We start from the raw sequence: 26395 nt of genomic DNA, 5'->3' as shown, positions 1-26395 counted from the left end.
ATACCTATAACTGTTGCATCTCCATGGTCACATAATCAAAATTCAGATGCTTGGCAACTGGTTCATATTTATGTTGACTGCAGTGTCCCGGGTCATGCGATCACCTTTTGTGACCTTTTAACAAGCACAATCAATGGGGAAGCCAGATTCAGGTAACAAGTGTTACTAGCTTAACAACTCCAGTGATTTACTTAGCAACTGTGTCAAGAGAGATCATAAAATGGGGCAAAACTCACTTTAACAACTGTCTCAGCAACAGAAATTTTGGACTCAGTTGTGGACATACATCAGGGACTACCTATATATAAATTCTGACTGTTGAGAGCAAGAAGCAGGATAAAAAAAGAACACTACTGAATGCTAGAATGGTTTTGAGATACAAATTTGTATTTATAAAAAGATGAAAAATCCATTTGTGGAGATCCTGTGGGTTTTTTCCTGGCACAATTGAAGTTCTACAAGTTTAATACCTCAAATTAAATACCAGTGCAACTCTGATAACCTTGGTGGCCCACCTTCCTTTCAAGAGATCCTAAATTACCAGAAAACAATTGATAATGGAAAACTACAGAATTTTGCTGTTAGTAAATGTATCTGTGTCAGAAGGCAATGAGACTGATCAAAGATACATTCACCAGAAGATTTGTTTTTGCCAAGTGTGCAAACGAAAGTCAGCATAATGGTTAAAAGTACTGGGGTGGTTCTCTAGGCCTTAGGTAAGAAACCAGCTAGGAAGGCAATGACCAACCACTTCTGAAAAAGCTTGCTATGGAAAATGCAAGGACCTATCTTCAGTATTTGCCAGAAGCCAAGGCACACACACAAAGTGTGGAAATACATGCATATTATATGCACAACATACAACACATGAGTGCATGGTAGTGTAGTTGTGCCGTACAGGGGGATGAGTTTAAATTGGATTGTTTGCAATAGCTCTTCAGACAAAGTGTAGCTATCTTGTAAATATCCTGAATTAACAACCTTGCGAATTCATCCAAGTATCCGATAGTGGCTGCACTCACGTTTAACCTGGTTACAGACTTCGTTTCCAGGGTACGTTAACATATTAAGGCACAAAATACAAACCAAGTTAAAACCAACCTGAGGGCCACACAAGATGGACTTTGTAATACTTGAAACATGGTTTTTTTGTACTACCGTGAAAATGCAGCTGTTAGTTCTAGGACGCTGCATGAATTCAGCCCCAAAAAGACAAGACCACAGGACTAACGGATCAACATTTCTAAAATTAACTCGGCAGCATCCGGCTCAAGTCCAATAGCTCAAATCTCCTGAAAGGACGAGCGAGGCTTGCCAGGTTGCCCGTTGCTCTGCTTCTCCTCCAAAATCAGCCGAGACCTCACCCAGGCTCTCGCCGCCCCTCAAACGGGCTGGCGATTTTAAAAGGCAAGAGCGCCCGTGGGACGCTTTGTGACGTACACGTTTCTCGTGTAAGTATAATGTAATAATGAACAGCTGCAGGTTTTTAAAGAAAAAAATGCCCGAAAGGGAAAAAAAAAAACAACACCGCCACAGATTGCAGGAGAAGGTGCGTGGACTTCGGCCCAAACAAGAGGCGAGCTCACCCCGCCGGCTCGAAACCCCCGAGTATAAAATGGCCTCCTCCCTCCCCGACGGCTCTGCGTTCCCGCTCTTTAAAGGAGCGTCGTTGTGACGTCACCCCGAACGCCGCGCTCGCGCTCAGATAGGATACGTTCCATCCTCTGCGGCTTGCCTCCCCCCTTCCCTCTCATGCCCGCTGCCCGCTTGGGCGCGATGCATGCTGGGATCGCAGCCCTCCCGCCAGGTCTTCCAGCTTCCCGGCGTGCCCTGCGCCCAGCTGAATGGGGGCAGTCACAAGATGGCGGCGAACGCAAACTCTGCCGGTGGCGGCGGCGGTGGCGGTAGCCTCCCACTCTTTGACTGTCCGACCTGGTGAGGGTGGGGGCGTGTGCCGTTGGAGAGCGGGGAAGCGACTTGCTGTGCAAGGGGGACTGCTTTTTCCTTGGGAGGCGGAGCAGCATCCTAAAAGAGGGGAGCGGGCCCGGGGAGGGGGGGTAGCAGCCCCTGGAAGGGAGAACCGATTGAGGGGAATCCTCAGGACTGGTCCTTTGAGCGTTGCAGTCTCGCGCTTCGTATGTGAAATACTTGGGATGGAGGGGAGAGAAAGAGTGCTTTTAGCTTAGGCAGAACACATGTTTTCCACCTCAAAGGATGCCTCTGGTCATGAGCAGAGGACTTACTGCTTATTGATGTGCCTCAGAATAGGGATGGCGAAGAAGTTCAGTATAGGACGCGCTATGATAAATAAGGGCAGGCTGTGTGGCTACTGAACGGTCTTTGTGAAATGAGAGAGAGAGAGAGAGAGAGGGCTGCTGAGTATGGACAAATGACATAAGTTTTTCTTTAAAATCTCTGAGCCTGGGAGAAATCAAAATATACTTTCATCCTAGGTATGTTACTGAAGTCCTACATATAAACCTACAAAATGAGGTTGTGGCGGGGAAATTGCTTTAGGCAGCATGGACATTCATTTGGGGTTGTTTTAATCTGGACACAAATCTTGCCTCAGTTGTAAAAAATCTGAATAGTGGACAGAGTAGTGACTGAAGTCTGGAATATACAAATATATATTCCTTAGATCAAAGTAGTTGTCAAGTAGAAAGGTTATTTGAGTTTCAGCTTGCTAGCAAGGTTTTGCATTTTAATAACAATAGTGAAGGCTATCAAATGTGTCACTTATGTGATTTAAATAATAATTATTAAATTTTTCCATCATAGTCTTCCCTGTGTATTTGCTAGACTTTACAGAAAAAAATGTGAAAGTGAGATTAAAGCAGCAGTTGAAGAGTTGTCAAAATGTGCCTTAAAAATGCAAATGTGCTCAAGGATTTTATAATACAATATCCACCAAGGTCTTTTAGAGAGAGTGAGAGATTGGTGTTTCAAAGATAAAAAGTCTATATTGTACCAAAATAATCATTTATATCATACCCATTGTTTTGACCTTAACTAAGGACAGAACACAACAGGGACTCTGACGCCAGCCTTGGAGATTGTGTCTTTTTATGTAGTGGTAACTATGTGCATCCAAAAATAACTGCAATAAGCATTTGAAATGTTGAGTGTTCAAAAAGCTTAACATATATTAACAGTTTTAGCTGTTAATTTTCATTTTGTAGCAGATTTGGGTGAGCACAAAAGTTAAAATACTTTGTAGCAGAGGCAAAATCTGAGCAAGAGATGTTATGTAGTTATGTAGTCATGTTATGTAGTTTTGTCTCACAGCCACATCCTCTCTAAATCAAGCATATAATCCTATACATCACAGAAATATGTAAGACTGTATTTGTAGATAAATTTGTTTCCTGATATGCTGAATTCAGTAAATAAATAATCTCTCCCAAGTAGATGCTGTCGCCAAAAGGCAAAGTAATCATTCTGATTCATGCTGTTTCTCACAGTGGTCTTCCAGATGCTTCCAGGAAATCCATAAATAGGACATACCAGTTTTGTTTCCAAACAACTGGAATCATATTCCCAATGAACTGGAGGTTTGATGATTTGTAGGCCCAAATTAATGAATTTTCAGTCCCCTTTTGAGGCAACCATCTTAAGGCCGTTGATTCATAATTTTTTATATATCTAAAATGTACTCACGAATGCTCAGTTAAACTAAATGTTTGGATCAGTGCTGAGCATAACTGACTTTTTGTGCCCAAGTTCAGGTTTTCCCTGTCAGAGCAATTTGTGGTCATTTTATATCTGTTGATAACTTCATAGATTCCAATGACTACTTTAAGTATTCTTAAACAAAATATTTTTCTTGTTTTTGTTTCCTAGGGCAGGAAAGCCTCCACCAGGGTTGCACTTGGATGTAGTCAAAGGAGACAAACTTATTGAGGTATGAAAATAGATGCAGAAAATTTAAATATGAGCCAGGTGACATACAGAATTGGATAGCTATAGAACGTATCACAGGCAAAAAGAAAGGCTGAATATCTAATTTTTTATTTATTTTTTTTAGTTTCAGCTTGTCTTGGCTATTTTTAGCAAGCCATCTGAATTTCTTTCTGTTGGACTGGTATCTGACTATTTGCATCCAAGTATTCAAAGATAATGATGCTTTTACACTATTAGGTGTGAATGTGCACCCATATCTTTTATTGTTTTAATAATTTGGATCACTGTTTGGATCCAGATTATTTTTGTGCAGAAATCTGTTTTTTTGCAGGATTTCAGATTTTCAGGATTCATGTCTTTGGTTAGACAGTGTTTGGGTATTTCATTCTTATATTGTTCATTCTCTATTGCAATACTGTATCTCTTCCAAACCAGAAAACCTTGGTTGCCACTACTTTAAGAATCTGTATTTGGATGTAATTGAAAGCTACAATTAATTGAATCATTCCTGGTTTAATTGCAGTGTGACAAGAAAGAAAGAAGGGAGCAGTATAAAGACTGAGCAAATGACTCATGCATTTTCTGACAACTCTCTCTGGTTTGTCCAAATATCCCAAAAGTGGGATGGAACACTTCTTAAGCAGAATCTATTATCAATGTGTAACTATAAATTATGGTGCTATTTCGCTTTTTCTTAAGCACTTGATACTAACCAAGCCATCTATGCCTTAGTTCTCATTTAGAGTTCAAAGGTGTAACTAGTGATTGGCTGGGTCTAAAAAGTGCAACATCAAAGTTAAGCCATGAAGTGATTAAGCTCTATGTGTGGAGAATCACACCGGGTTATAACTCAGAGGCACAAATGAGATTTTAGTGGTTGATGCCTTTAAGAATGGCAAAAAAATTATTAGCGTTTCTGCTTTCCCACATCAGTTTGCTTCCTTATTATATTTGTTTCTAGAGCTGCTCAACTATGTTAGTTGATTTATTTTTTTTGCAGGTACCATTGTCATTTAGATAGTAAAAATTGTCCCATGCTGAAAAGCAGTGTCACGTGGCATTAATAAATTTGTATATTGATTAATTACCTTATCTATTTGCAGATAAACCAAGACTTTTAAGTTCCAAAATACACTCCCAAAATTGGGTTTGACTTATTCATGGATTGCCTTATCTGCAAATACAGCTAGACCAGGGGTAGGGAACCTTGGCTCTTTTATGACTCCCAGAATTCCTGACTCACCATGGCTGGTTCAGGAATTCTGGGTATTGAAGTCCACAAGTCATAAAAGAGCCAAGGTTCCCTATCCCTGAGCTAGATCTTGCTTAATGGCTCCCCTGTTTAACAACTGTTTGAAGTTACAACACTGCTGAAAAAGTAACTTTATAGCCACTCCTCACATTTATGGCTGTTTAACCTCCCCAGAGTCATGTGATCAATAGCATGCTTTACAACTGGCTTCCAACAAGCCGAGTCACAGTCTGTAACATCTCAAGTCACAGTCAATGATGTCTCTTTTAACAACCCATGGTAACTTGCTTAACAACCAAATGAGAATTGACAGAAATCTATCATGGTCGCATGATCTTTCACTTAGCAATCGCATGGAGTTACCAGTCCCCATTGTGATCATTAAGCAAGGACTATCTACACACACACACATGGACACAAACATACGGTCCTTGGGTTACGACTGCTCATTTAGCAATTATTCACATTTTTAATGGTGCTGAACGAGAGGACCTTACGACCAGTCCATCACAGCATCCCTGCAGTCATGCAATCACAATTCAAGGACTTGACCAGCAGCAAAAGTTATGATGATGTGGTTGCCATTTGCGAAATTCCCTGACAGATAGACAAAAGAGAAGTCAGTGGAGAAGCCAGCAGAGGTTGCAAGTTGCTCCTGCTTCACTGACACACCTGGGCTCCATAGCACTTGCCTGCAGCATCTTCCCAGCCACCCATATTCCATAGTGCATCCGCCCTCCTGTAGCTCTTAACTGAAGGTCTCACCCACTGGCTTACTTGCCTGGGATTTCTGCCCCTTCCTACATCATGGTCATACCAGGTCCTTGACTAATGACCGGTGCAGTCCTAGAGTTACAATGGCAACTGGGATTGCCAGGATTATCATTACTAAGCAATGAGGTCGTACGATGTCATGCTTTATAACCATGTAGCTTAGCAATGGAAATTCTAGTCCCAATTCTATTGTAATCTGACTGTATAATTTTTTTTAAGAACCCGTACATACTTGTGGATAAGCCAACCCTCAAAATTTTAACTAAAATACAATGAAAACTGGCCACCTGTGGGTAAGCCAATGTGAAAATTAAAACATGAAAATTTTAAGGGTTGGCTTATCCACAAGTGGCACATTTTTCAGTTGCTAGTCTTTTGGGTTGCCTTTTCTTCTCATGGCATAATGAGGTTCTCCCCTTTTTTATACCCAGGCCCATGATTTTAAGAAAGTATAGGCCTCCCCCCACATACACCCCAATAAAAAAAAATCCACCCATTTGTCTTTGATATCTTGTTATAGAAACTGATCATCGATGAGAAGAAATACTATCTCTTTGGGAGAAACCCCGACCTGTGCGACTTTACCATAGATCACCAGTCATGCTCTAGGGTCCATGCTGCTTTGGTCTACCATAAACATCTGAAGAGAGTTTTTCTTATAGATCTCAACAGCAGTAAGTTGATAAACAATGGGTGTACAGTGCAGCACTGCTTAAGAGGGAGGAACACACTGAAATTTAGAAAAGGGACTATGGTTTAAGTAATATTTTAGTAACATGATTAGTATTTGTTGCTTTTCCTCTCCTCCTTATTCTAAAATGCATAGCACACGGCACGTTTTTAGGCCATATTCGTTTGGAGCCTCATAAGCCACAACAGATTCCCATTGATTCCACGGTTTCCTTTGGTGCCTCCACGCGGGCCTACACCCTGAGAGAAAAGCCTCAGACATTGCCCTCGGCGGTGAAAGGAGATGAGAAAATGACCAGCGAAGACGATGAACTCAAGGGCTTGCTTGGTCTGCCAGAGGAAGAAACAGAGTTAGATGTGAGCACCGTGTTTTACCTGTATTGTGGTACCCATGTTGCATATCTAGTTTGTGAAGGGAACAGAGACCTTTTGGCTTGAACGGTGATTGGCACGAGCACCTGAGTAAAACTGTGCTATTCTTAAAAGTGGGGAGAGAGGTTCCTATGTGACAGATTTGCTATTGTTGCCCCAGGGAAGAGAAAAGTAATAGTGACCAAATTCTTCCAACCAGATTCTTGTTGCTTGTTTTAGTTGGGGATATATATCTTCTTTATTGGTCTAAGCCAGGAGTCTTCAAACTTGGCCCTTTTATGATTGTGGATTTCAACTCCCAGAATTCCTTAGCCAGCGTGCCTGGCTGAGGAATTCTGGGAGTTGAAGTCCACAAGCCATAAAAGGACCAAGTTTGAAGACCCCTGGGCTAAGCCAAGAGCTGCTCAAGTTTGCTCTAATTCCCTATTGAGGTTTCCTCTTGATTAGAGTTTAAATGAAGTGGTACTCCCTATAAAAAAAGGTGGGGCTGACTTTTTCAAAATTACACTTTGGTGACAGATTTTAAGAATCAGAATGGATTCCTAAAGCTTTGCCATATTCTAAACTCCAATATTCTCCCCAAAAGCTTGGCCAGGATATTTCCCCCCCAAGGTTTACAATGCCTCTTCCCCCCCCGCCCCAGTAAATCCCACAAAAGGATCAAGTTCTGTCTGTTCCAGAGATGTCATAAGATCACTGCCACAAAAGAGTAGGAAATTATAGCAGTTTTCATCCCCCCCAAACTGTTAATCCTTTAACCTGTGCTGCAATAGCAATCTTTCTCTTTGACATCTTAGAACCTGACAGAGTTCAATACGGCCCATAACAAGAGGATTTCCACACTGACAATAGAAGAAGGGAATTTGGATATCCAAAGACCAAAAAGAAAACGAAAGAACTCAAGAGTAACATTCAGTGATGATGATGAAATCATTAACCCAGGTGAGTAATGTGGGCCAGGAATAAGCAGCCCAATTCCCTTCTGATGGTTAGAATTACAACTCATCCCTTCTGGCTATCATGATCAAGAGTTGCAATTATAGTGCAAATCATCTGGACGGTACCACATCACCAATCCCTGTGGAACTATATATTGTTCCTAAAGAAAGTTGCCTGCCTTGTTACTTGTGTGTAAGCATCTATCAATATATAGATATTTTCCTAAAGAAGATAATGGTAATGCCTTTCCTTTTGAAAAGATTTGTATTAAATTCCTTCAGCGTTAAATATACTCCTGAGATTTCATTTATGATTAACTATTAATACCTCAATCTCTTGTACTCCTATAGAGGACGTGGACCCTTCTGTTGGACGTTTCAGAAACATGGTACAGACTGCAGTAGTTCCAGTGAAGGTATGTAACTGAATTGAGAAACATAAAGCTGACATGGCTCTTTACTTTATTAAAGTAATATGGGCCTAAACTAAACACTTTGGTTCTTATTACTGCTAAATCAGAACAAATATACTGTCAGTATTAGTATGTAAAGAAATAAGATTAGATTTTGATAGAACAGAAAAAAAAATGAATTCATCAGCAATCTTTTATTGAAATAACAAATATAATATAAAAATCATCCAGATGAAAAGCTTCTGAATTCCATTTTATATAACAACCATTTTTCTTGGTTACTAGACTGCAGAAACATAGATCATTGCCCTCATTCTCCCTTCCTTTTCTGCATAGCCAGGAAGACATTTTAATCAAGATTCATTTCCATGGCTCACAGCTTGCTTTGACGTGCAAATTAAGAAGTATTTCTTCAGTAATAGTCAAAAATTAAGCTCTACCCACACAGCACTGAACACAGGGTTAGCTAACTTTAAAGAAGAAATAGATTCATGGAGAACCAAATTCTCAGCTGTGAATTAAAATAGTTCTGTGTGAGGTTTTAGCTGCTAGGTTACAACTGTGAGAGAATAGGTTTAGATTTGACTTGATAAAAATGGAAAGTGGAGGGAACTGAAATTCATGACCTAATTCTGTTTTTAACCCTGCTAACAATGAGGAGTTGGTATTTTAAAGTGAAAAGTTGTCAGGCCCAAAACCAAGAATAATGTGTTAATTCTTCCGAGCTGAGTTCCTTATTGTTCACACCTATAGACAAAATATTGCTAGACTGAAGACTCTATTTGCATTTACAGAGGGGGGTGTCCAATCCTAGCAATGTTTAAGATTTGTGGACTTCAAATCCCAGAATTCCCCAGCCAGCCATGGGAGTCCACAAGTCTTAAAGTTGCCAAGTTTGGATATTCCTGAACTACAGTGTACTTTTGTGAACTATTTTTTGGGGGGGGGGCTGTCTTCATCCTCTTATATATGATATCTGGGCTGAGTAGCCTCTTATTCCTCTGGCACGCACCCCCTCCCTCCTGGGGATCCACCTCCTCACAAAAGCACAGATTCTACTAAATGTCTTTGTATTTGGGCCATATTTTAATTCCATGTGTTTTGTTTCTCGACAGAAGAAGCGGATGGACAATTCTGGCTCCCTGGCTGTAGATGAGGCTGCAACACGTCGCATGCAGAACTTTCCCTATGGTGGAGGACTGTATGGAGGCCTGCCTCCCACCCACAATGAGGCAGGTGCCCAGACCCACACCATTCACGGCACAGCGCTCATTGGGGGGTTACCAATGCCCTATCCTAATCTTGCCCCAGACGTGGACTTGACTCCAGTTGCCCCCTCCACTGTTGCCATGAACCCAGCTCCCAACCCTGCCGTCTTTAATCCTGAAGTTGTGAATGAGCCCAAGAAAAAGAAATACGCAAAAGAAGCATGGCCAGGCAAGAAGCCGACCCCTTCTCTCTTGATCTGAAGAGCCAATCTGAGTCTGTTCCGGGAGGCAGGAGCCAGAAGCCAGGCGGGCAAGGGGGAACTGTACAAGTGCAGCCACAACTCTCAGACTGGGGTCATAGCCGGGTTTTGTGGGGTTTTGTGACTCCCTTACACAACCAACCTTCAGAAGAGTTCAAAAGGTGTCTAAGAAATGAAATGCAAAAATATCTCTCTCACTGCCTGTGGAACCACATTACCTGGCAGATTCTTTTTCATTTAACCAGACATTACAGTTGCCCAGTTACTTTTATTCTGGCATTACTCATGCATTTAAGGGGCACTGCCCTTGTGTTTATGTTGCAGCTGTAGAAATGGCAGGTGGTTTTCTGCTGATAAGTGTCCCAGTTCTTTTTCTTTTCTTTTTGGGTCAACTGGTCTCAAAAGAAACCCAGCCCCAGCAGAATTTCTTGACACTTACATAGTATTTTGACAAGCACGTCTGTAATAGTTTTCATATAAATCAAATACCATGTTTTGCTTTGTATCTCAGGATTATGAAGTGCTTTTAGTATAGGTAGAACCCTTTGCATTTGCAAGGTAAACTACCATCATTTTGATGACTGCAAACCAAATGAAATGGTCATGGAATTAATTGCTTTTTGACATTCTTGATTGGAACCACTGAGAAAAGATTATGACCATTTCAGATTTAGTAAAACTTAGATTTTATGACCAATCCTTAACAGAACAAGAATTACCCAATAGCCACATTTAACTATGTTGATGGACCAGGAAGTAAAAATATTCAGCAATAATCTTGTATGATTTTCACATACCATATTAATTAATTAAGATTAATGCTGTTTCCCCAAGCAGTTCCTTAATGGGGTAACCCTGGAGTTGAGCCCAAGAATGGTCAGCCAAGTTCTCACATCAAACTGCATTTTTAAAAAATCATTGTTTAAACTCAGCTCCATCATTCTGTAATTAATTTCTTTTTAACTAAACAAAACTAAAGATATTCATTCCTGTTCCAAATATTTGGAGCAAGACATTGCCATTGATTTCAATGTATGAATGTATCCCCAAATTGGAGGAATATTGTCCCATATGATGTTCTAGACTCTGGGTATTTAGGGGCACTTCACAATCCTTTGTAGCACAATAATGGGCAGGTGTCATGTGTTCAAGCACTTTGTCCAATAGATTTCACTGGGGAAATTAACCATATCACTTTCTTTCCCCAATTAAAATTGGTGATATTTATTAAAATTGAGTGAGCTAAGATAGAAGATCGTTGTCATTTTGGAAACTTTGCAGTTATCCAAAACTGCATCTTCCTGCAAAATGGGCCAAATAATTCTTTGTAGTTGTCTCTGCCCAACCTGAACAACTGCTTCCCCCCCCCCCCCCCGCCCAGTGGTATATTGGATTATATCATATTGGAGTCTTTAGCAGATGAATACTTCTCCACTATCTGATTTTCTGTTTCATTTTCTATGTTAGGCCTCTTAAAAATGCAATTTTAAAAAATTATGTTAGGTAACATAATTCTTGGAAGAAATTGCTAATGACTAATGAACTTTGTGTCCTATACTCCAAATCCTCTCATTTCATTTGCAATTTTATCTCTCTGGATTATTAATTTTCCCAAGGCTGTGGAATGATTTCTTAATTTGTGAGGGTACCTGCTCAAGTTGCGATGAATTTAAAACACTTGAACTTTCCCTTGCTTGATTTTAAAGTAAGATTTAAGAAAAAGTAGTTGGTTCTTGCAAAACACATCTCCTGGGAGTTTACTGTGCGCTGGCATTGGCCCCTGACTTTCCTGGGATAGTACAAACTTGTCTTTTCAGTTCTTTGAAGCCAAGCTTGGCTGAAATTGGGGCAGGGAGGGGAGGGATTAAGTGTGTGGGGCTCTGTACAGACATTTGTACATTTGTGTAATAGGCCTTTTCACACTGTTGAGCTTTTTATCTGTAACATTTATTATACTGTAAATTAAATGACTGTTTTGCCAAATGGAGAGTTAACTTGTATTTTCAGATTTCATGGTAAAAACTACCCTGCCTAATTTCCATTCCGTTTTATTTAATATTTTTTAACCTTGCTCTTTCTTTAATGAGAATATTTAAAGCAGTGTACAATGTTTTTAAAATCATAAAAGGAATATGAAAGTGTTTTGTGGGATTACACTCTGTTGCACTAATGCTTCTAGGAAGCTTTCAAGTGGAATATAATGGTAATAGTCCCACGCTGTTCTTCGTCACTGATATTGAATGCATACAGGTAGTCCTTGTTTAACAATCATTTATGACATGATGAGTAAGTAACTTTACAACCAATCCTTGTGTTTACAACCTTCACAGATGTGTAAAAGGAAAGCTATAAAGTAAGTTCATAGGCAGAGTCATGGTTTCACTTGGTGACTGCTTCACTTAGTGATTGCGTTGCCAATTGCAATTGTGGTCACTAAACAAGGACTACCTATTATTAATTCTGAGAATTAATTAAAGCCCATCTGCTGGGTGGTTGCATCAGGTTTTGGTCACTTCACATGACCCTGGGACACTGTGACCATCATAAATATGAATCAGTTGCCAAGCATCTGAATGTAAATCACAAGACCCTGGAGAGGCTGCAACATTCCAGCTGATCGGCGCTTCTTCTGGGCTCAGCAGAAGCGCCAGGATCAGCGCCAAGCTCCAGCACAGCCTGGCGCTGATCCTGGCGCTTCCGCTGAGCCCTGACAGCCCTACAGCTCCTGCCATCTCTCACTCAGACTTGTGCGGTGCTGCCACCGGTTCAGCTCATTCTCCTCCCCCACTACCACTTTTCTAGGATGGTCGCGTATCACCTACCAGGTGCCAATGTACCACAGGTGGTATCCGTACCACTGGTTGAAAAGCCCTGTTCTAGGAAGTCTAGAAAGGATTATTTTGGATTAAATCCTTTCTTGGATTAATCTTTTCCTGCCGTACTTTAGAACATCTGCATCTCGTCTTGGGATATATTCTACTAGAATATTCGTGCAGGAGCCCTACCAGCCAGAATAAACCAAGGAGACAAGGTCATATTTGATTTCCTCTTACTGGTAAAAATTATGTCTTTTGATATTCTGCATCCAAGTGTTTTGGTGATATGAAATTGGAACAGATGTCATGTATGGAGAAGTACTTGTGTGCCAGATGTGAAAAAGTTACGTCTTGCTTCAAAATGAAAATGGTAGTTCATAAAGGGCAGAAAACATTCTACTTTTTACAAATGGGATACCAATTTTTGTTGATAAGGCTGTTGATAAAGTAATTCAATACCATGGGAATTTTGGGGGGGATCTTCCCTTCTAAAGATAAAGGACAAGGGCAAACCAGAAGAGTGGTAGAATGCAAAAGTATTAGCAGAGAAATTATTTAAAATCTGGGCCAACCCAAGATACTTTGCACTGCTGCAAATGCTCTCGGTCTGAACAACTGAGATGCATGTAGACAGTCCTACATAATTTCCATGTCTGAAACCAAAAATGGCACGTGGACACACAAAAACGGCACATTCCCAAGTAAGTGATTTTAATGTTTCCACATCTATAGGCAGAATCTTGCCAGACTGCAGTCTATCTGTATCTACCATATATTCTGTGAACTATTAGGGAGGGGCTATCTTCAGCCTCCTCTCACACGTCACATCCAAACTGTGTTGCCTTTCTACTCTGGAATGCACCCCCTCCGTCCTCGGAACCCATCTCCTTACACATTCCATCACAATAAAGGTTCAAATATTGAGTTGGACAGGAAGATACACTTTCATTCATGGAAACTTACCAGGTGACTTGAGACAAAGCATTCAGTTCAATTTTCTTCATGGGGTGGTTGTTGAGGACATGGGGGGGTAGACGAGAGAGGTAAATACGTTGTTTGAATTCATGGAGGAAAGGCAGGTTTTAAATCTAAGAAATAGTGTTCTGGAAAACCATAGAATTCAATTTTTTAAAAAAAATCTACCTTCCAATTTTTGACAATTAGGAAGACTTAAACTTCAGTGAGAAGCAATCAAAGAGAACATGTGTTTTGAAAGGTATAACCATAAGAAATTAATAACTATCATTGAATCCCTGGAGCTGAAATGGTGGCATTTTGGTCTTGCAATTCTAACCAAGCTTTTACATTATTCTTTTAACATATTTTGAGACTTATCACACAAGGATATTTTCAGAACAGCAAGATTTTATTATATTTTTACATGTATTAGATGTTAGCATTTTCATCTTAACTTTCAAAAATCTTTACATTCTCAGCCAGAATTTGAGTATGTAATCTACATTTATGTCCCTGTATGTGCTTGTTACACTTCTGTATGAATAATCAAATCAGATTCCAGGATATGTGTTAATTCTGCTCCTGAATTTAAAATAAAATTGTTAAACTAAGAATAAATCTTAACCTACTATTTGCAGTGAAAGAATCCATCCCAAAATTAAATTACATAATTATGTAAGTATGATTTCTGAGCTAGACAAAAACCCAATATTGTACAAGACTGCATAGTGTAATTATACAAAGTTATGGGGGTTCTGGTGTACAAAATTGCATAGTATAATATTTAGTCAGAAGAAAACAGAAGCTGGAGCAAAATTAAAACATCCTGACATTCCAGAATTTCTGTGAAATGTAAATCATCCTAGACTGAATATCTACTGCAAATAAACTACTGCCATATTAGTAAAAAAATACTTTTTTTAAAGGATTCCATTAACCGAAAAAGGCACAAAAAGTTAAGAGTCTTAAACCATGGCATTCCCCCTCTCCACAAAACAGCTGGATAGAGGCATCTGTTCTAGATATGTGCCCATGTCCCATTCAGTCTTATGTGTCACCATCAAGAAATACTTTGAGACTTAAATCAGGCAAAACAGTCTTGGATCTTATAAAACATTGGACCCAGATTATTATAAATCAGTCAGAACTTAGTCAGCATCTGTAGACTTGAAATGTTCATCATCAATAGTGGAGTATATATGTCCCTCACTGCTAAGAAACTCAACAGCTTTCCTGAATGGAAGGAAGGGAAAAATAACTTCAGTAAAATTTAAAATTTAAACTTTATTATAACTAAAGAACTGCATAGAACAATATACATTTTATATACAATATAACAAGAAAAAAAAATCACATGAAGAGGGTGAATCATACAAACCCAATCAGAATATAGTTAAAATTGCCACAGTAGGTGCTACCAACCAAAATAAAGTCAAAGTCATTATAAGACAAATTCCTTGTCTTATATCTAAACCTGGCAAAATCTAAAAACTCTGACCAAAACACAAAGCATGCTGATTATTCCAAAACAAATATTACAAAGCAGCTTAGAAAGAAGGAGCAAAAAGTCTGAGGGGAAAAACAGTTATTGGTAACATTTTAGAGCAACTTCTTGATCTTACATAATCCCACACCAAATTTAGCTCCTGTCAGACAATAAGAAAAATATCCAGAAATGCCCTGGATGACCTGGCATTTTCTTTCGTGTACAGTATTAACAAAACATAGATTACCAAAAGAGAGAATATGATGCTGAAAAGTGCTTTGAAAGAACCAAACATAAAATACAAAAGGGTTAAGAATGTAAAAAAAAATTGCTTAGTGTACATTATCCTTATCCTTATAAACTAATTTTGATTTGGACACTCTACCACAGGTGTAGACTTCAGGTTTGAAAGGAATCAATATGCCTTCCTTTCGGTATAGGAACACCAACAGCCCAGTATGTCAAAAGCCTAGTTTCCCATTCTGTTACGTACTTGAGCGTTTGTAGATTAATATTATGCAACTGAGATTTCAGATCATGAAGACTTATTCCTTCAGTTGTCATGCAGCTTTTAATCAAATTCAGAACCTTCAAAAAGCAAGAGTTCACACAGTTATTCAAAGGCAAATGCAGAATAGATCTAACGTAAGTGTTGTTAGCAACAAAAAAAGCCTTATTAGTTATACAACAGCAAAGTTACATCAATACACAAGTTTCTGTTTTCAACCTTCTAGAGTGGAAACATGCAGTGATATAAAAATGAACAGTCTTTCTTCAGCTGTATGGAGTTTTACTTTTGCTGCCAAGCTCAGAATTGGCCTGGTAACTGGAGGAAGCTAACCACCAGATTGCAAGAACACAACTGAGCGGTCAGAGGAGACCCGAACTCATTGGTAGCCTCACATTGCACTAAACAAGGACACACATTTAATTTCGCAGCTACTAAGATTGTTGGCCGTGAAGGTACAAAGATAGACAGGGAAATGATTAAAGCCTGGGAAACGGGCCCCTTGTCAGTCAACAGGAGTGCTGATTTACCACCAGCTTATCAGGTACTTAGGAGCCAAGAGCTTGCCAGCATAAGGAAACAATAGCCAATCGCCAGCCATCAATGTACCAACCAACCAGGAAGACACTACATAAACACGACTCACAGAATAGCCCAAAACACATATTCCAGTAGAGAGAAGTTCTCTGAAGATGGGCTCCAGCACAAGTCCAGAAGCTCAGAAGAATAAACCTCTGGTCCCGGTGACCGACCCAGATTCGATTTTGTGACATGTACATTTGCCTTCATTTGTGACCTGGTAACTGACATACCTGACTCTGGTGTGGTGTAAGACCATGCATTGTCAAGGAATCATTTCCTCTGGCATTTGACATACTGCTCGTCTCAAATACACCAAAGGACTGAGGTATCTTTGAAGATTGGGGCTAAAAGTCAAGGAAAAAAAAACAATGGCCAGTTATGGTAATTATGTATATTTCTGCATGTGTAAAATAGAAATTGGGCTCTAGCCACCTGAAACAATGCCATTTGTTAAAGCTCTCTACAACTTTCAATCAGTTTGCCCCCTTCCACAACCTGGAACCATCTCAATATATTAAGACTGCTTCTTCTAGGATGGCAAGCCAGTTTGCCTAGGCCAGGGGTAGGCATACGGAAAGGCTGAATTAAAGTGTGTTTTACTTCCTCACATACCGTGTTACTTTTTCTGAGGGTCATGTGTGCGTTGACAACTTCAAGCAGATGTGTAGTAAATTCATTCATATCTTCCAGGGGCATAATCTTGAATGCAACCAGGCTCTTTTTGTTCTGGAATTTTAAAAGAACATTAAACATTTTTTGCCAAAGGCGGTCAACAGATATACTTTTCAAAACAAATTCCAAATATTCACATAATAGGGAAAAACAAGCTTTTTCATATAAGTATACCAGCAAATTCAATGTGTTTTAAAAAAAAAAAAAGGCCAAGAATATTTTTTTAATACTGTGCATGGTCTTATTAAATATTCACTCCTTTTAGACCAGTGAGACTGAGTGCCCAAACTGCACCCCAAAACCCATTTATGCATCGTCGAGTGCCGGGTGGGTGTGGCCCATTTGCTGGGTGTGGCCAATTTGGTGGGCGTGGCCAATTGGGTGGGCGCAGCTGCGGTGGTAACGGCAGACTGGGTGGGATTAAAAAGTTCAATCAATCAATTTCAACTTTGCAAGATCTTTTTTTTCCCACGAGAAGTTGATATTGACTGATTGAACCTTTTTTTTTTTTTTGCACATGGCGGCGGAGGCCTAAAGCGAAAAGGTTTTATAAAACCCAACTGAAGGCCTAGGACTGGGGTGACGGCACGCATGCCCACAGAGAGGCCTCTGAGTGCCGCCTCTGGCACCCGTGCCATAGGTTCGCCACCACTGTTTTAGACTCTTCTAAAAATTTAGGTTTGTCTTTTAAGTTTCTGTTCTTTAAGGATTCTAAGTAATAAAGTATTGCAAGAATACTTTAATTTTATACATTTTTGTCATCTTCAATAATATTTCTAATGAATTTGATACACTGTATCTATCTTTAAACATTTTCTGCTGTCCCCATACCAATGTTAATTTTTCTAACAGCCAGTGATGCTCATTCTAACAAGTTGGCAAAATTACCTGGGAACAAAATGAGTTTTTTTAACCAGTAATTTCCTAGTTCTGCCAACAAGTTTTTTTTTTTAAGGAAAAGAGACCTGATTATTAAGTTTATTAACATTATAATCTAAGAAAATAAAATCATTTTATATTCACAATGTAAAACAATAAATTCCTATATAATACTTACCTTAGAATGCTAACTGAATTTTTCAGAGGTGACCAATGTCTTTTCTGTAAGACATTATTCTTTTACTTCTAAAAACAGTTTTGCTTTTACACATGCTTACTTAAGTTCTTTCCTATTCTCATGCTTAGGAATTTATGAGTCCAATTCACTACTGTTTGTAATTATTTTTTTAAAATACATTGTATTTTTCTATAGCTATATTGTGCTCTGGCTCACACAACCTACCAAGCTTTGGTTTGCATTAACTGAGGCGTGGCTGAGGAATTCTGGGAGTTGAAGTCCACAAGTCATAAAAGGGCCAAGTTTGAAGACCCCTGCTGTAAACCAAACTAGTTTCCTTGTCAGGCAAACAACAGCAATATTTCCAAAATGACAGAGAAAGAAAACTTGTCTAGTAACTAAGTTCTTAAATAATAAGCAATACTTTAGCTTAAGATATAGTTAATTTTTTGTATTATGAATGGATAGCTTATTTTAGACTTGGGATGTTATGTATTTATCCCTGTACTCAGTTCTGGGAAGTCCGGGGGGGAGGGGGGAAAGGGATGAAGGGGTAGAATTATATAAAATTTGGTGTATTTATAAATATAAATGTTTGTCTTTAAGAAGAGATGATCAGCTAGTACCCCTAAACTGCATCCGAGGTGGTGGAAAAGAAGGTGATGGGATGTGTAGGATAGTTGGAAAGGAGGAAAGAGGAGAGGTCGTGGTTAAGAGGAGGAGGAAGGAAGAGGGAAGTAGGTAGGAAGGTTGAGGGAGTGTGGATGCAGGGGGGGGGGACTGCTGGTTATTTCTGAATACTTACTGAGTAGGCTTTTTTATGTGTTTGTTTTTCTAATGAAATGCACCATATTTGTATTATTTGTCCATATGTTTATTTGAAAAATTAATAAAATTTGTAAAATCGAAGATATAGTTAATTTATTTGAATGGTGAAAAAAGGAAAGTAACATACCTATCGGACTGTAAACACATTTTTACTTTCTCGAAATCAAAGAAAAATGTCTTAAACAGATTCTCAATAGTCAAGGAATACTCTTGTCAAATTAAACATGTCACAAGCACAAACCTACTTGCTATCTTCTCATCTGACATTCAAAGATATAACAAGAGGATTTTAGAGGACAGCACTTAAATGTATTTTGTTGGGGGAGCTCAAAATTAATTCAGTACTTTTGATAAAACAGAATTATCCAGCACTATGTGGCAATTCTCATTTTCAAATGTTTCAGTTCCATGGCTCTTACCTGGAAAGATCGCAGATGACCAGCTACTTTCACGTAGGTTCCTGGTGGAACAACCACATTTTCACTGCCCTCCTCCTTGAATAAAAAGAAGAGACAATGATTTCTTGGCATTTGTCAGCAATGTTTTACAAAGTAATGCAACTCAACCTAGAATTCCAGGATTCCATTATCTTACTTTACCCCACTGTATTACACCAAAGCTAAGTGAAAGCAAATTGCAAACTCTGTAATAAACGTAATACATTTAGAATCCACGTTCCTTCCAAATAAGTCAAGTAGCATTTGTGGCTCTCCCTTTTATTTTATTATTCTAAAATGAGTATGGATTTGAACATGAGCTTCCTCAGTTCTATAGCTGCCACATTATACTATCTCTTTTCATGCCTATTGATGCCTACGTGATATTTACATCAGTGTCGACCCACTGCCTCACATCCATTGGGGCTGCAGTCATGTCATCCACTTTGTAGAGAATATTTGTTGGAGCTTTTTCAGCATGCCTGATTATGCCCACAATAATAACCTGTATGATGAAACAGAAGCAAATCTCAATAGATTGTAACATGGCTCTTTCTACTAATCCTTGTATTTAATTAACCACACAAATGTATGTACCATGAATGGATCGTGATTTGGCACAATCAAATGAAAATTTGTCATGCCAGAGAGGAAACATTTAAATAAAACCTTTGTATAGCAATCTTGGCAGAACTAAAATCTGGAACAATGTTCGGAAGCTTCAAATGATATGCAATGTGATTGCATGGATAGTAAATGGTGCCAGTTGCTCAATGCATGTAACGCCACTATTTTGTGAGGTGTGTCGGCTGCAATTGTGCTTCTGATGCAATTCAAGGTGCCATCTGTCACCTTTAAAGCCTTTCATGGCTTGGGAACAGGTTACTTTAGGGACTGTCTTTCCCTAATTGTTTCTATTCATCCTATCTGGGTCTGACAGGATGGGCAAGTTCCAGATCCCTCTGGCCAAGAAATGCAGATTGGCGGGACCCAGGAAATGTGCTTTTTCTACCACAGCACTCACCCTTCTGGAGATTAGACCCTACTGGCCTTTCATGGGTTCTTTGCCCAGGCCTGGGACCCCAAGGGCATGAAGGATCCTGACTCCCGGCTCTGCTGGGATATCTTCTCAGCTGCTGTGTATTTTAATTTTTGTATTCATGAATGGAATTATGTTTTTAATTTATTTTAATACTCTTTGCCACCCAGAGTCATTTTTTTGTGATGGGCAGTCATACAAACTGAATAAATATAATAAATCTATAATAAAATGTAAACATAATAAAGGCAGTTTTGAAAATTACCTGTGAAAGTTCAACTTCACGGACCCTGAAAACATCATCCACTTGTTCAGCTGAAAATAGTTGTGATACTGTACAGGGAACAATGTTCTGTGACCTTGACCTCTGCAAAGATGAAATTTTTACACTATAATTCTTTTACTGTCACTTTTTCAGAAAATAAATTGGATATAAAAAAAGTACATACTGATTTTCTTTCGCCTTGGGTTGCAGAAGGCGATGTAAATCCTCCAGGTGATTGTGTATAGTTGCCATAATTGCTGTCATAACCTCCTGGAAAAATAATAGAAAAAATATGAAAAAACATTTTTCTTTGCATTTTTAAGTCTCTGAATTCTTCCAAAGCAGCAAAAGTGCATAGAAATATATTCTATGTTACTTTTTTCTTCAATAAATATTAAAATAAAACCCAAAACTAAAAATATCACGAGAGTCATGACAGTCTGCGGGGGAAGAAAATTGAGACAGCTTGGGTATTTCTGCCAGATATGACCCTATTACTTAATCTCATCATTTACACAATGCTATAATAATGCCTGGAGGCTGTATTTTATTTTATGCATATTTTAAAATTTTATTTTACTGTAAGCCACCTAGGATCACATATACGAGATGGGCGGCAATATACAACGAATAAATAAATGTCATCGTGGCTAATGTAATCATGGCGACAAACGAAAGAAAAAAAGGCTGTGGATGATGGGAGTTGCTCCGACAAAGAGGAGAAGACCTTCCGAATTCCCGCATACAAGAACCCGCTATCCGCCCTCACCGTGACCAGACCACATGCTGCAGGAATTGGAGGCCCCACGCCTGGAAAGACTCCGCAACGAACTCCGGCTTTCCTCCCCACCCACGAACAGCTCGCTTTCGCCCTCGCGCGTTTTTTCCGACACGCGCGCAAGCACGGGCGCTCGGGATAGGCCACCTATTGTCACTACCACCCGCTTTTCCCACCTCCTCCTTCTCTCCCAACCAATCGATTGATGGGGAAACCGAAAGGGGCGGGACTTTTGAGGAGCGGGTCTGGAGAGGGGCAGAAAAGCCGCCCGAGAGAGAGAGAGAGAGAGAGAGAGGCTAGAACGGCGTATGGAAAATACTGTAGTTCCGCAACTACAATTCCCAGAATTCTCAGCAGGTACACAAAAGATTTGATCTTCTGGGAATTGTAGTTCTGGGGAAGTTGGGGACTTTACTAAGTGAATTACTTCGGCTTTAACTAAGCGATTTCTTTATGGATGTGTGGTTTCTTCAGCTCTTTGTATCCCCCAGCCAGGTCAGATGGGCTATTTTCTTAAAATAGGAAGGAAGCTGAAGTTCCTGTGTGTAAGACTTTATTTGGGAAATTTTGTTTATTACTGGGAAACATACCCTTCTGTCGTGGCTATCAATTTCCCTGGCATTTGGCCATACCTTTTTCGAAAAGCGAAAGTATCTGCAGAACCGCGGCACTTTAGTTTCATTAACGAACCTTCATTAATTGAAGGTTTTATCCCTTTTTAGAGTCAGATAAGCTCTGCATTCTTTTGTTTATTTACATGAGGATATGAAGGTCTGTTGTGAAGCTTACTGGCTGAAACCGGTGATTAATGAAACACGTTTTTTAAATATAAAATTGGGGAATGCCTCAACTTTATTTTCTATAAAAAAAAGAGGATCTGCACACAAATTTGTAGAAACTTCTCCTGGTCCTTCCCAACTTTCCGGACGCTTTTCTTTTTACCTCAGCATTTCAAATGTCTGAAAAGGTTTCAGCACAAAACATCTATTTTTAGCACCTGTTTTTTTTAATATACCCCTTAGCTATTTTTCCAAATGTGAGGATTAGAACTGCATCTTTCCCTGTCAGTAAGGCGTCTGAAGCATTCCTGCACTGATCTTTTTGTTGAAATAAAGATACAAATGTGCCAGAATAAGTGGACAGCTGCAAGCCATGCCTTGGAAAAAGCCAGAAAAAGATGCAGCCAAGTTTTACATTTCAGAAAGTCAGTTGCAAATGGCACTTTAGGGAAGATTTTGGATAAACAAGTAAACTGTTGAACAAGACTTAGAAATCACCTCCCAACTTGGTTTCCTCCAGATGTGATGGACTACAGGCTAACCGTGAACTCCTGAATTGATCTATTCATTGCCCAACTCAATTTTAAAGGGACTATATAAAGTTCAAAAGTAAAATTTCATGGAATTAATTTGAGCAGCAGCATGTCTAGCTTCTACCCCAAATCTACATAATTGTGGGGAAAATAGGAGGAGGAAGGAGTATTAGGTATGTTCAAAATAAATAAACAAACAAGCAAAATCAATATTTATTACTGGTGTTCGTAGCACCTCTATTTTAAAATGGCTCAGGGTGGAATAACAGAATTGTAACACTAGAAATCTTATTTTGATCCAGCAGCCAAAAGAGAGATTTTCTTCTAAACAAGTTAGATCAATCTGGGCTGCTTGATTAATTTTTGGCAGAGAACCTGAATATTCACCTGCCTCTCCCCACCTACCAAAGCTTCTCTGCCAGAAAACAAACTTTTCCATCCTGCTACGTCAGCAAAGAGTTTGTCAAATGACAAAGACCTTAGTAACAGATTGAAGGCTTGCAAATACTGTAATATAAGGTTTGACACACCCAACAACCTCAGCTCCTTCCTTCAAATAATACACTGCTGAAGTATTTTCTAAGAATTCTGCTAAGCTGGAAGAGATGCCAAGTTTTGATGCCAAGTTGGTTCTCCCAGTAAGCCGTCAGTCAAAGATATAGGGGAGGAGAGTAAAAAGGCTGACGGATTGCCACAGCTACACCTACAGAAGAGAAAGCAGATCTGCGGTGCTTGTTGGCCACGAAACCAAAATGGACTTTTGGAAGATTCTATTGCTGTTGATGCATTGCAGAAATGTAATTGCCACTTCAGGTATTTTCCAGGGTTTTTTTTAATTGGGAAAATTGTCTGTTTAAAGAATGGCAATTTGATGATAAGTTTTAGGAGGCAACACTAGAACAGGATATGGGCACCACCCTAGGAGCTTCTTCAAGAGTTGCCACTAAATCGTTGTTTTAATATGACAGAAGAGGAACATTACACAGAAGTAATCATATTCATTGTTTAATCGATTTGCTTTTAGTTGTATCCTTTCTTCTGGCAGATCAGATGAAGAGAAACTGGCTAAGTTCTGCGCTGTTGCAACTGCCATTCAATTGGCAAAACTGAGCCTTTTAAAGATTTAGTTGCAAACGCTAATATTTTCTACTTGTTTTATGTTTTATATTTGGTATGCAGAGACTCCCTTTGGACATGTGTCTTCATTTTAAGGGGCTGATCTGTGTTTATAATTAACTCAGTCCATTGAACTCATTTGAACCACACATACTGTAAATCAAGTCGAGGGTCGTCCTTGCCCCATCCATTCCTTGACTATGGTGCTACAGTACTTAATTTTTGGAGGGCGGCTCAGACACACCACTCAAAATCCAAGAAAAAAAGTTAGTTTAAGACAAGAGGATGAATAATTTTGCAGAGTGGGCTTGGCAAGCATGGGACAAGCTTGCAATTACACAGGAACAGTCCTAGACATTTTGTTGTCTGCAATAAGGAACATTGGTTCTGGGGAATACAAAAACTGAAACAAATATTGAATCATTTTATTGTGAATTTTCTGTCTGCTGATGCAGGTTCCTTCTGGCATATCTCAGACCTTCATCTTGACCCAGAGTATCAAAAGTCCTCCGATCCCTTGAAGGTGTGTCCATCTGCTGGCACTCAGCCAGTGATCAGTGCAGGAACCTGGGGTGATTACTTGTGTGACTCTCCCTGGATTCTTATCAACTCTTCTATTTATGCCATGAAGAAGATTCTTCCTGATCCAGACTTTATTCTTTGGACTGGGTAAAAAAAAAAGCATGAGTCCTATGCCATGTAGTAAACAACAAAACAAACTTTTATTTAACCCCTTAGCTGGCTAACCATTCAAGAATAGCTGTTCATTCATCCGCTTAACAATTTACTTGAATATGATAACCATTCAGGATTCCCATGCAAATATGTGAATATGTTAGTTCAAGAGAGATAGCTTTTCTATTTATTAAATTTATATGCCACCCGTAGCTGCATGTTGCCTGTGATGGAAGAAATTGTTTTAATGAGGTTGAGAATAAAACAGAGATAATGGATTGGAATACCTACACCTACTGTATGTCTTTGTAGATTTCTATCCCTTTTGTCTCCCTGCCTCTTAGTCTAGTCACTTGTTAGGCTAATTTCAATCACAGTTGAGACCTGGGATGAATACTTATTTTATTCTTTCTTATATGTAGCTTATCTAGGTTTATGCTTAGTATCTGTGGGGTTTACTAGAATGTGTTTTTGCTGTTTTCTAGAGATGATACTCCTCATGTGCCAGATGAAAAGCTGGGAGATGAAACAGTGTTGGAAATAATAAAAAAGCTAACTAACCTAATCAGACATGTCTTTCCAGGTAAAAAAATAGTAGAATAAGTGGGCAATAACAAGCTAAGTCCTGTGAAAGACCACAACAAAATGCAGCATTTTACATTTTGTATAAAAGTTAACATGATACATTTAATATAAGACCTATGTACTGGAAAAAAACATACAGAAAGGGGTACACATGTGATGGTTTTGTGAAGTTCTTCAAGTGTTCTGGTGCAAAGTTTTTATTAAATTGCCATTGTTATGGTTGGTTGCACAGCCAGATGTTTAGATTAGGTTATTATTATTAAACTGAGATGATGTTTAGAACATTAAAAATACAAATTTGTGTTTTGTTTTGCTAGCTGTAGCCAGTCAAGTAGCAGCAAGATCTTAGAAAACAGAAGGATTTGAATATTTCCACAGGGTTGCAAATATGTTGGATATCACCTTAATAGAAAAATTGAATGAAAAAATATTACAGTAATGAAGAGGATGATTTTTATCCCATCTGGTTTTAATGTATTATGTGCAACAGAAACATAATGATTGTTTACTAGCCAATTCTATATTCCTGATTAATTAAATTAAATCATATGTATTTTGCTTTCATGTGGTCTTCAGTGTCCTAAAAATAAGATTATATAAAGTTCCAAAAGTTTTCAAGTTCAGAAAGTTAGATGTAACGTGCACTTTTGGAAAGAAAAATCTCATAGTCTAAATTAGTACTAAGCAGCAGGAGCAGAATAACCTTCCCATTCTGCTTATTCCAAATGTTTTGAGGCTGCAAATTTCAAAAGTCATAGCCATCATACAGGTTTCAGATTGTGCAAGAAAAATAACAGAATGTTTGTCTTTGAAGATTACTGAGAATATGTTGCGTAAGCAGCAGCAAGTATAGACAAGATTGTATATACTCTTCTCTCAGGTTTCTCCAAGAAATATGTTCCTATTTCAGGATAATGGGAAGAATTTACATATGCCGATATATTTCTTTAGGGGAAAAATGTAGCCCAATCTCCATAGTGTGACTTGGTGCAGACAGCATATGAAATCCTAGCTATGGTTTCATACGGTTGTTTGATTTTCCAGATATAGCAGTGTTTTTCAACCTTAACCACTTTTAAGATGTGTGGACTTCAACTCCCAGAATTCTCCAGCCAACATGCTGGTTAAGGAATTCTGGGAGTTGAAGTCCACACATCTTAAAGTGGCCAAGGTTGAGATACACTTGAGATATAGAGTAGATTCACTATGGTTCAGAATCCTTTTTGCTTTGGCTTTCCATATGCTCAGCTCCATAAGTACATAAATTTACCATCTGATAAAATTAAAGTACCTTCCTGGTTAATTTCAATCTATAACTTGATCTCCTTGTTCGGTGATTCTCCTGTCTAGGTCCACATTTTGTAAATTAATATAGTTTCAGAAAAAAGTTACACTGTGATTACTCTGTGCCTAGGAATACCATCTCTGGTACCCCTTTTCAGATTTTGATGGAAAAAGGAATTTTGAGTCCA

The 26395-nt window shown here is 38.9% G+C and overlaps 3 protein-coding genes and 1 non-coding gene across 4 annotated transcripts in view; 3 read left to right on the top strand and 1 right to left on the bottom strand.

Annotated features, from left to right (window-relative positions):
* The first annotated feature begins 1848 nt into the window (after positions 1 to 1848).
* PPP1R8 (protein phosphatase 1 regulatory subunit 8) lies at positions 1849 to 9839 on the top strand. The gene is made up of 7 exons (XM_015816591.1): positions 1849 to 1935; positions 3844 to 3904; positions 6450 to 6603; positions 6756 to 6976; positions 7789 to 7933; positions 8281 to 8345; positions 9458 to 9839. Exons 1-7 carry the CDS (start codon positions 1862 to 1864, stop codon positions 9809 to 9811), a joined length of 1074 nt encoding a protein of 357 aa, XP_015672077.1. The 5' UTR covers positions 1849 to 1861; the 3' UTR covers positions 9812 to 9839.
* On the top strand, positions 4600 to 4767 carry LOC114922603. The gene has a single exon (XR_003810444.1).
* Positions 9840 to 13966: 4127 nt separating the features above from the next.
* On the bottom strand, positions 13967 to 21344 carry RPA2 (replication protein A2). Its single transcript, XM_015816590.1, has 9 exons — positions 21227 to 21344; positions 20642 to 20727; positions 20458 to 20559; positions 19545 to 19658; positions 19136 to 19210; positions 16772 to 16885; positions 16390 to 16503; positions 15563 to 15657; positions 13967 to 14816 (listed from the first exon to the last, which is right to left on the bottom strand). The coding sequence occupies exons 1-9, from the start codon at positions 21240 to 21242 to the stop codon at positions 14732 to 14734; spliced, it is 801 nt and encodes a 266-aa protein (XP_015672076.1). The 5' UTR covers positions 21243 to 21344; the 3' UTR covers positions 13967 to 14731.
* Positions 21345 to 23264: 1920 nt separating this feature from the next.
* The window catches only part of SMPDL3B (sphingomyelin phosphodiesterase acid like 3B), a 7290-nt gene continuing 4159 nt past the window's right edge, over positions 23265 to 26395 (top strand). The window contains 4 exon segments of the mRNA XM_015816589.2: positions 23265 to 23360; positions 24119 to 24332; positions 24824 to 24965; positions 25579 to 25590. Of these exon segments, the coding sequence (XP_015672075.1) occupies positions 23300 to 23360; positions 24119 to 24332; positions 24824 to 24965; positions 25579 to 25590 (429 nt within the window). The 5' untranslated portion in view covers positions 23265 to 23299.

Source organism: Protobothrops mucrosquamatus, unplaced genomic scaffold, assembly GCF_001527695.2.
Source record: "Protobothrops mucrosquamatus isolate PMUCROS unplaced genomic scaffold, P.Mucros_1.0 scaffold468, whole genome shotgun sequence".
NCBI classification, from domain to species: domain Eukaryota; kingdom Metazoa; phylum Chordata; class Lepidosauria; order Squamata; family Viperidae; genus Protobothrops; species Protobothrops mucrosquamatus.
Note: the sequence above shows the minus strand (reverse complement) of the source record. Positions and strands in the feature narration are given on the sequence as shown.

Coding starts and splice junctions, on each gene's coding strand:
- PPP1R8 (XM_015816591.1), top strand. CDS start 1,862: ATGGCGGCGAACGCAAACTCTGCCGGTGGCGGCGGCGGTGGCGGTAGC. Junction 3,905..6,449: donor AAGGAGACAAACTTATTGAG/GTATGAAAATAG, acceptor ATCTTGTTATAG/AAACTGATCATCGATGAGAA. Junction 6,604..6,755: donor TCTTATAGATCTCAACAGCA/GTAAGTTGATAA, acceptor TAAAATGCATAG/CACACGGCACGTTTTTAGGC.
- RPA2 (XM_015816590.1), bottom strand. Junction 20,560..20,641: donor CCCAAGGCGAAAGAAAATCA/GTATGTACTTTT, acceptor TCATCTTTGCAG/AGGTCAAGGTCACAGAACAT. Junction 16,886..19,135: donor GTCATCTGCGATCTTTCCAG/GTAAGAGCCATG, acceptor TTAAAATTCCAG/AACAAAAAGAGCCTGGTTGC.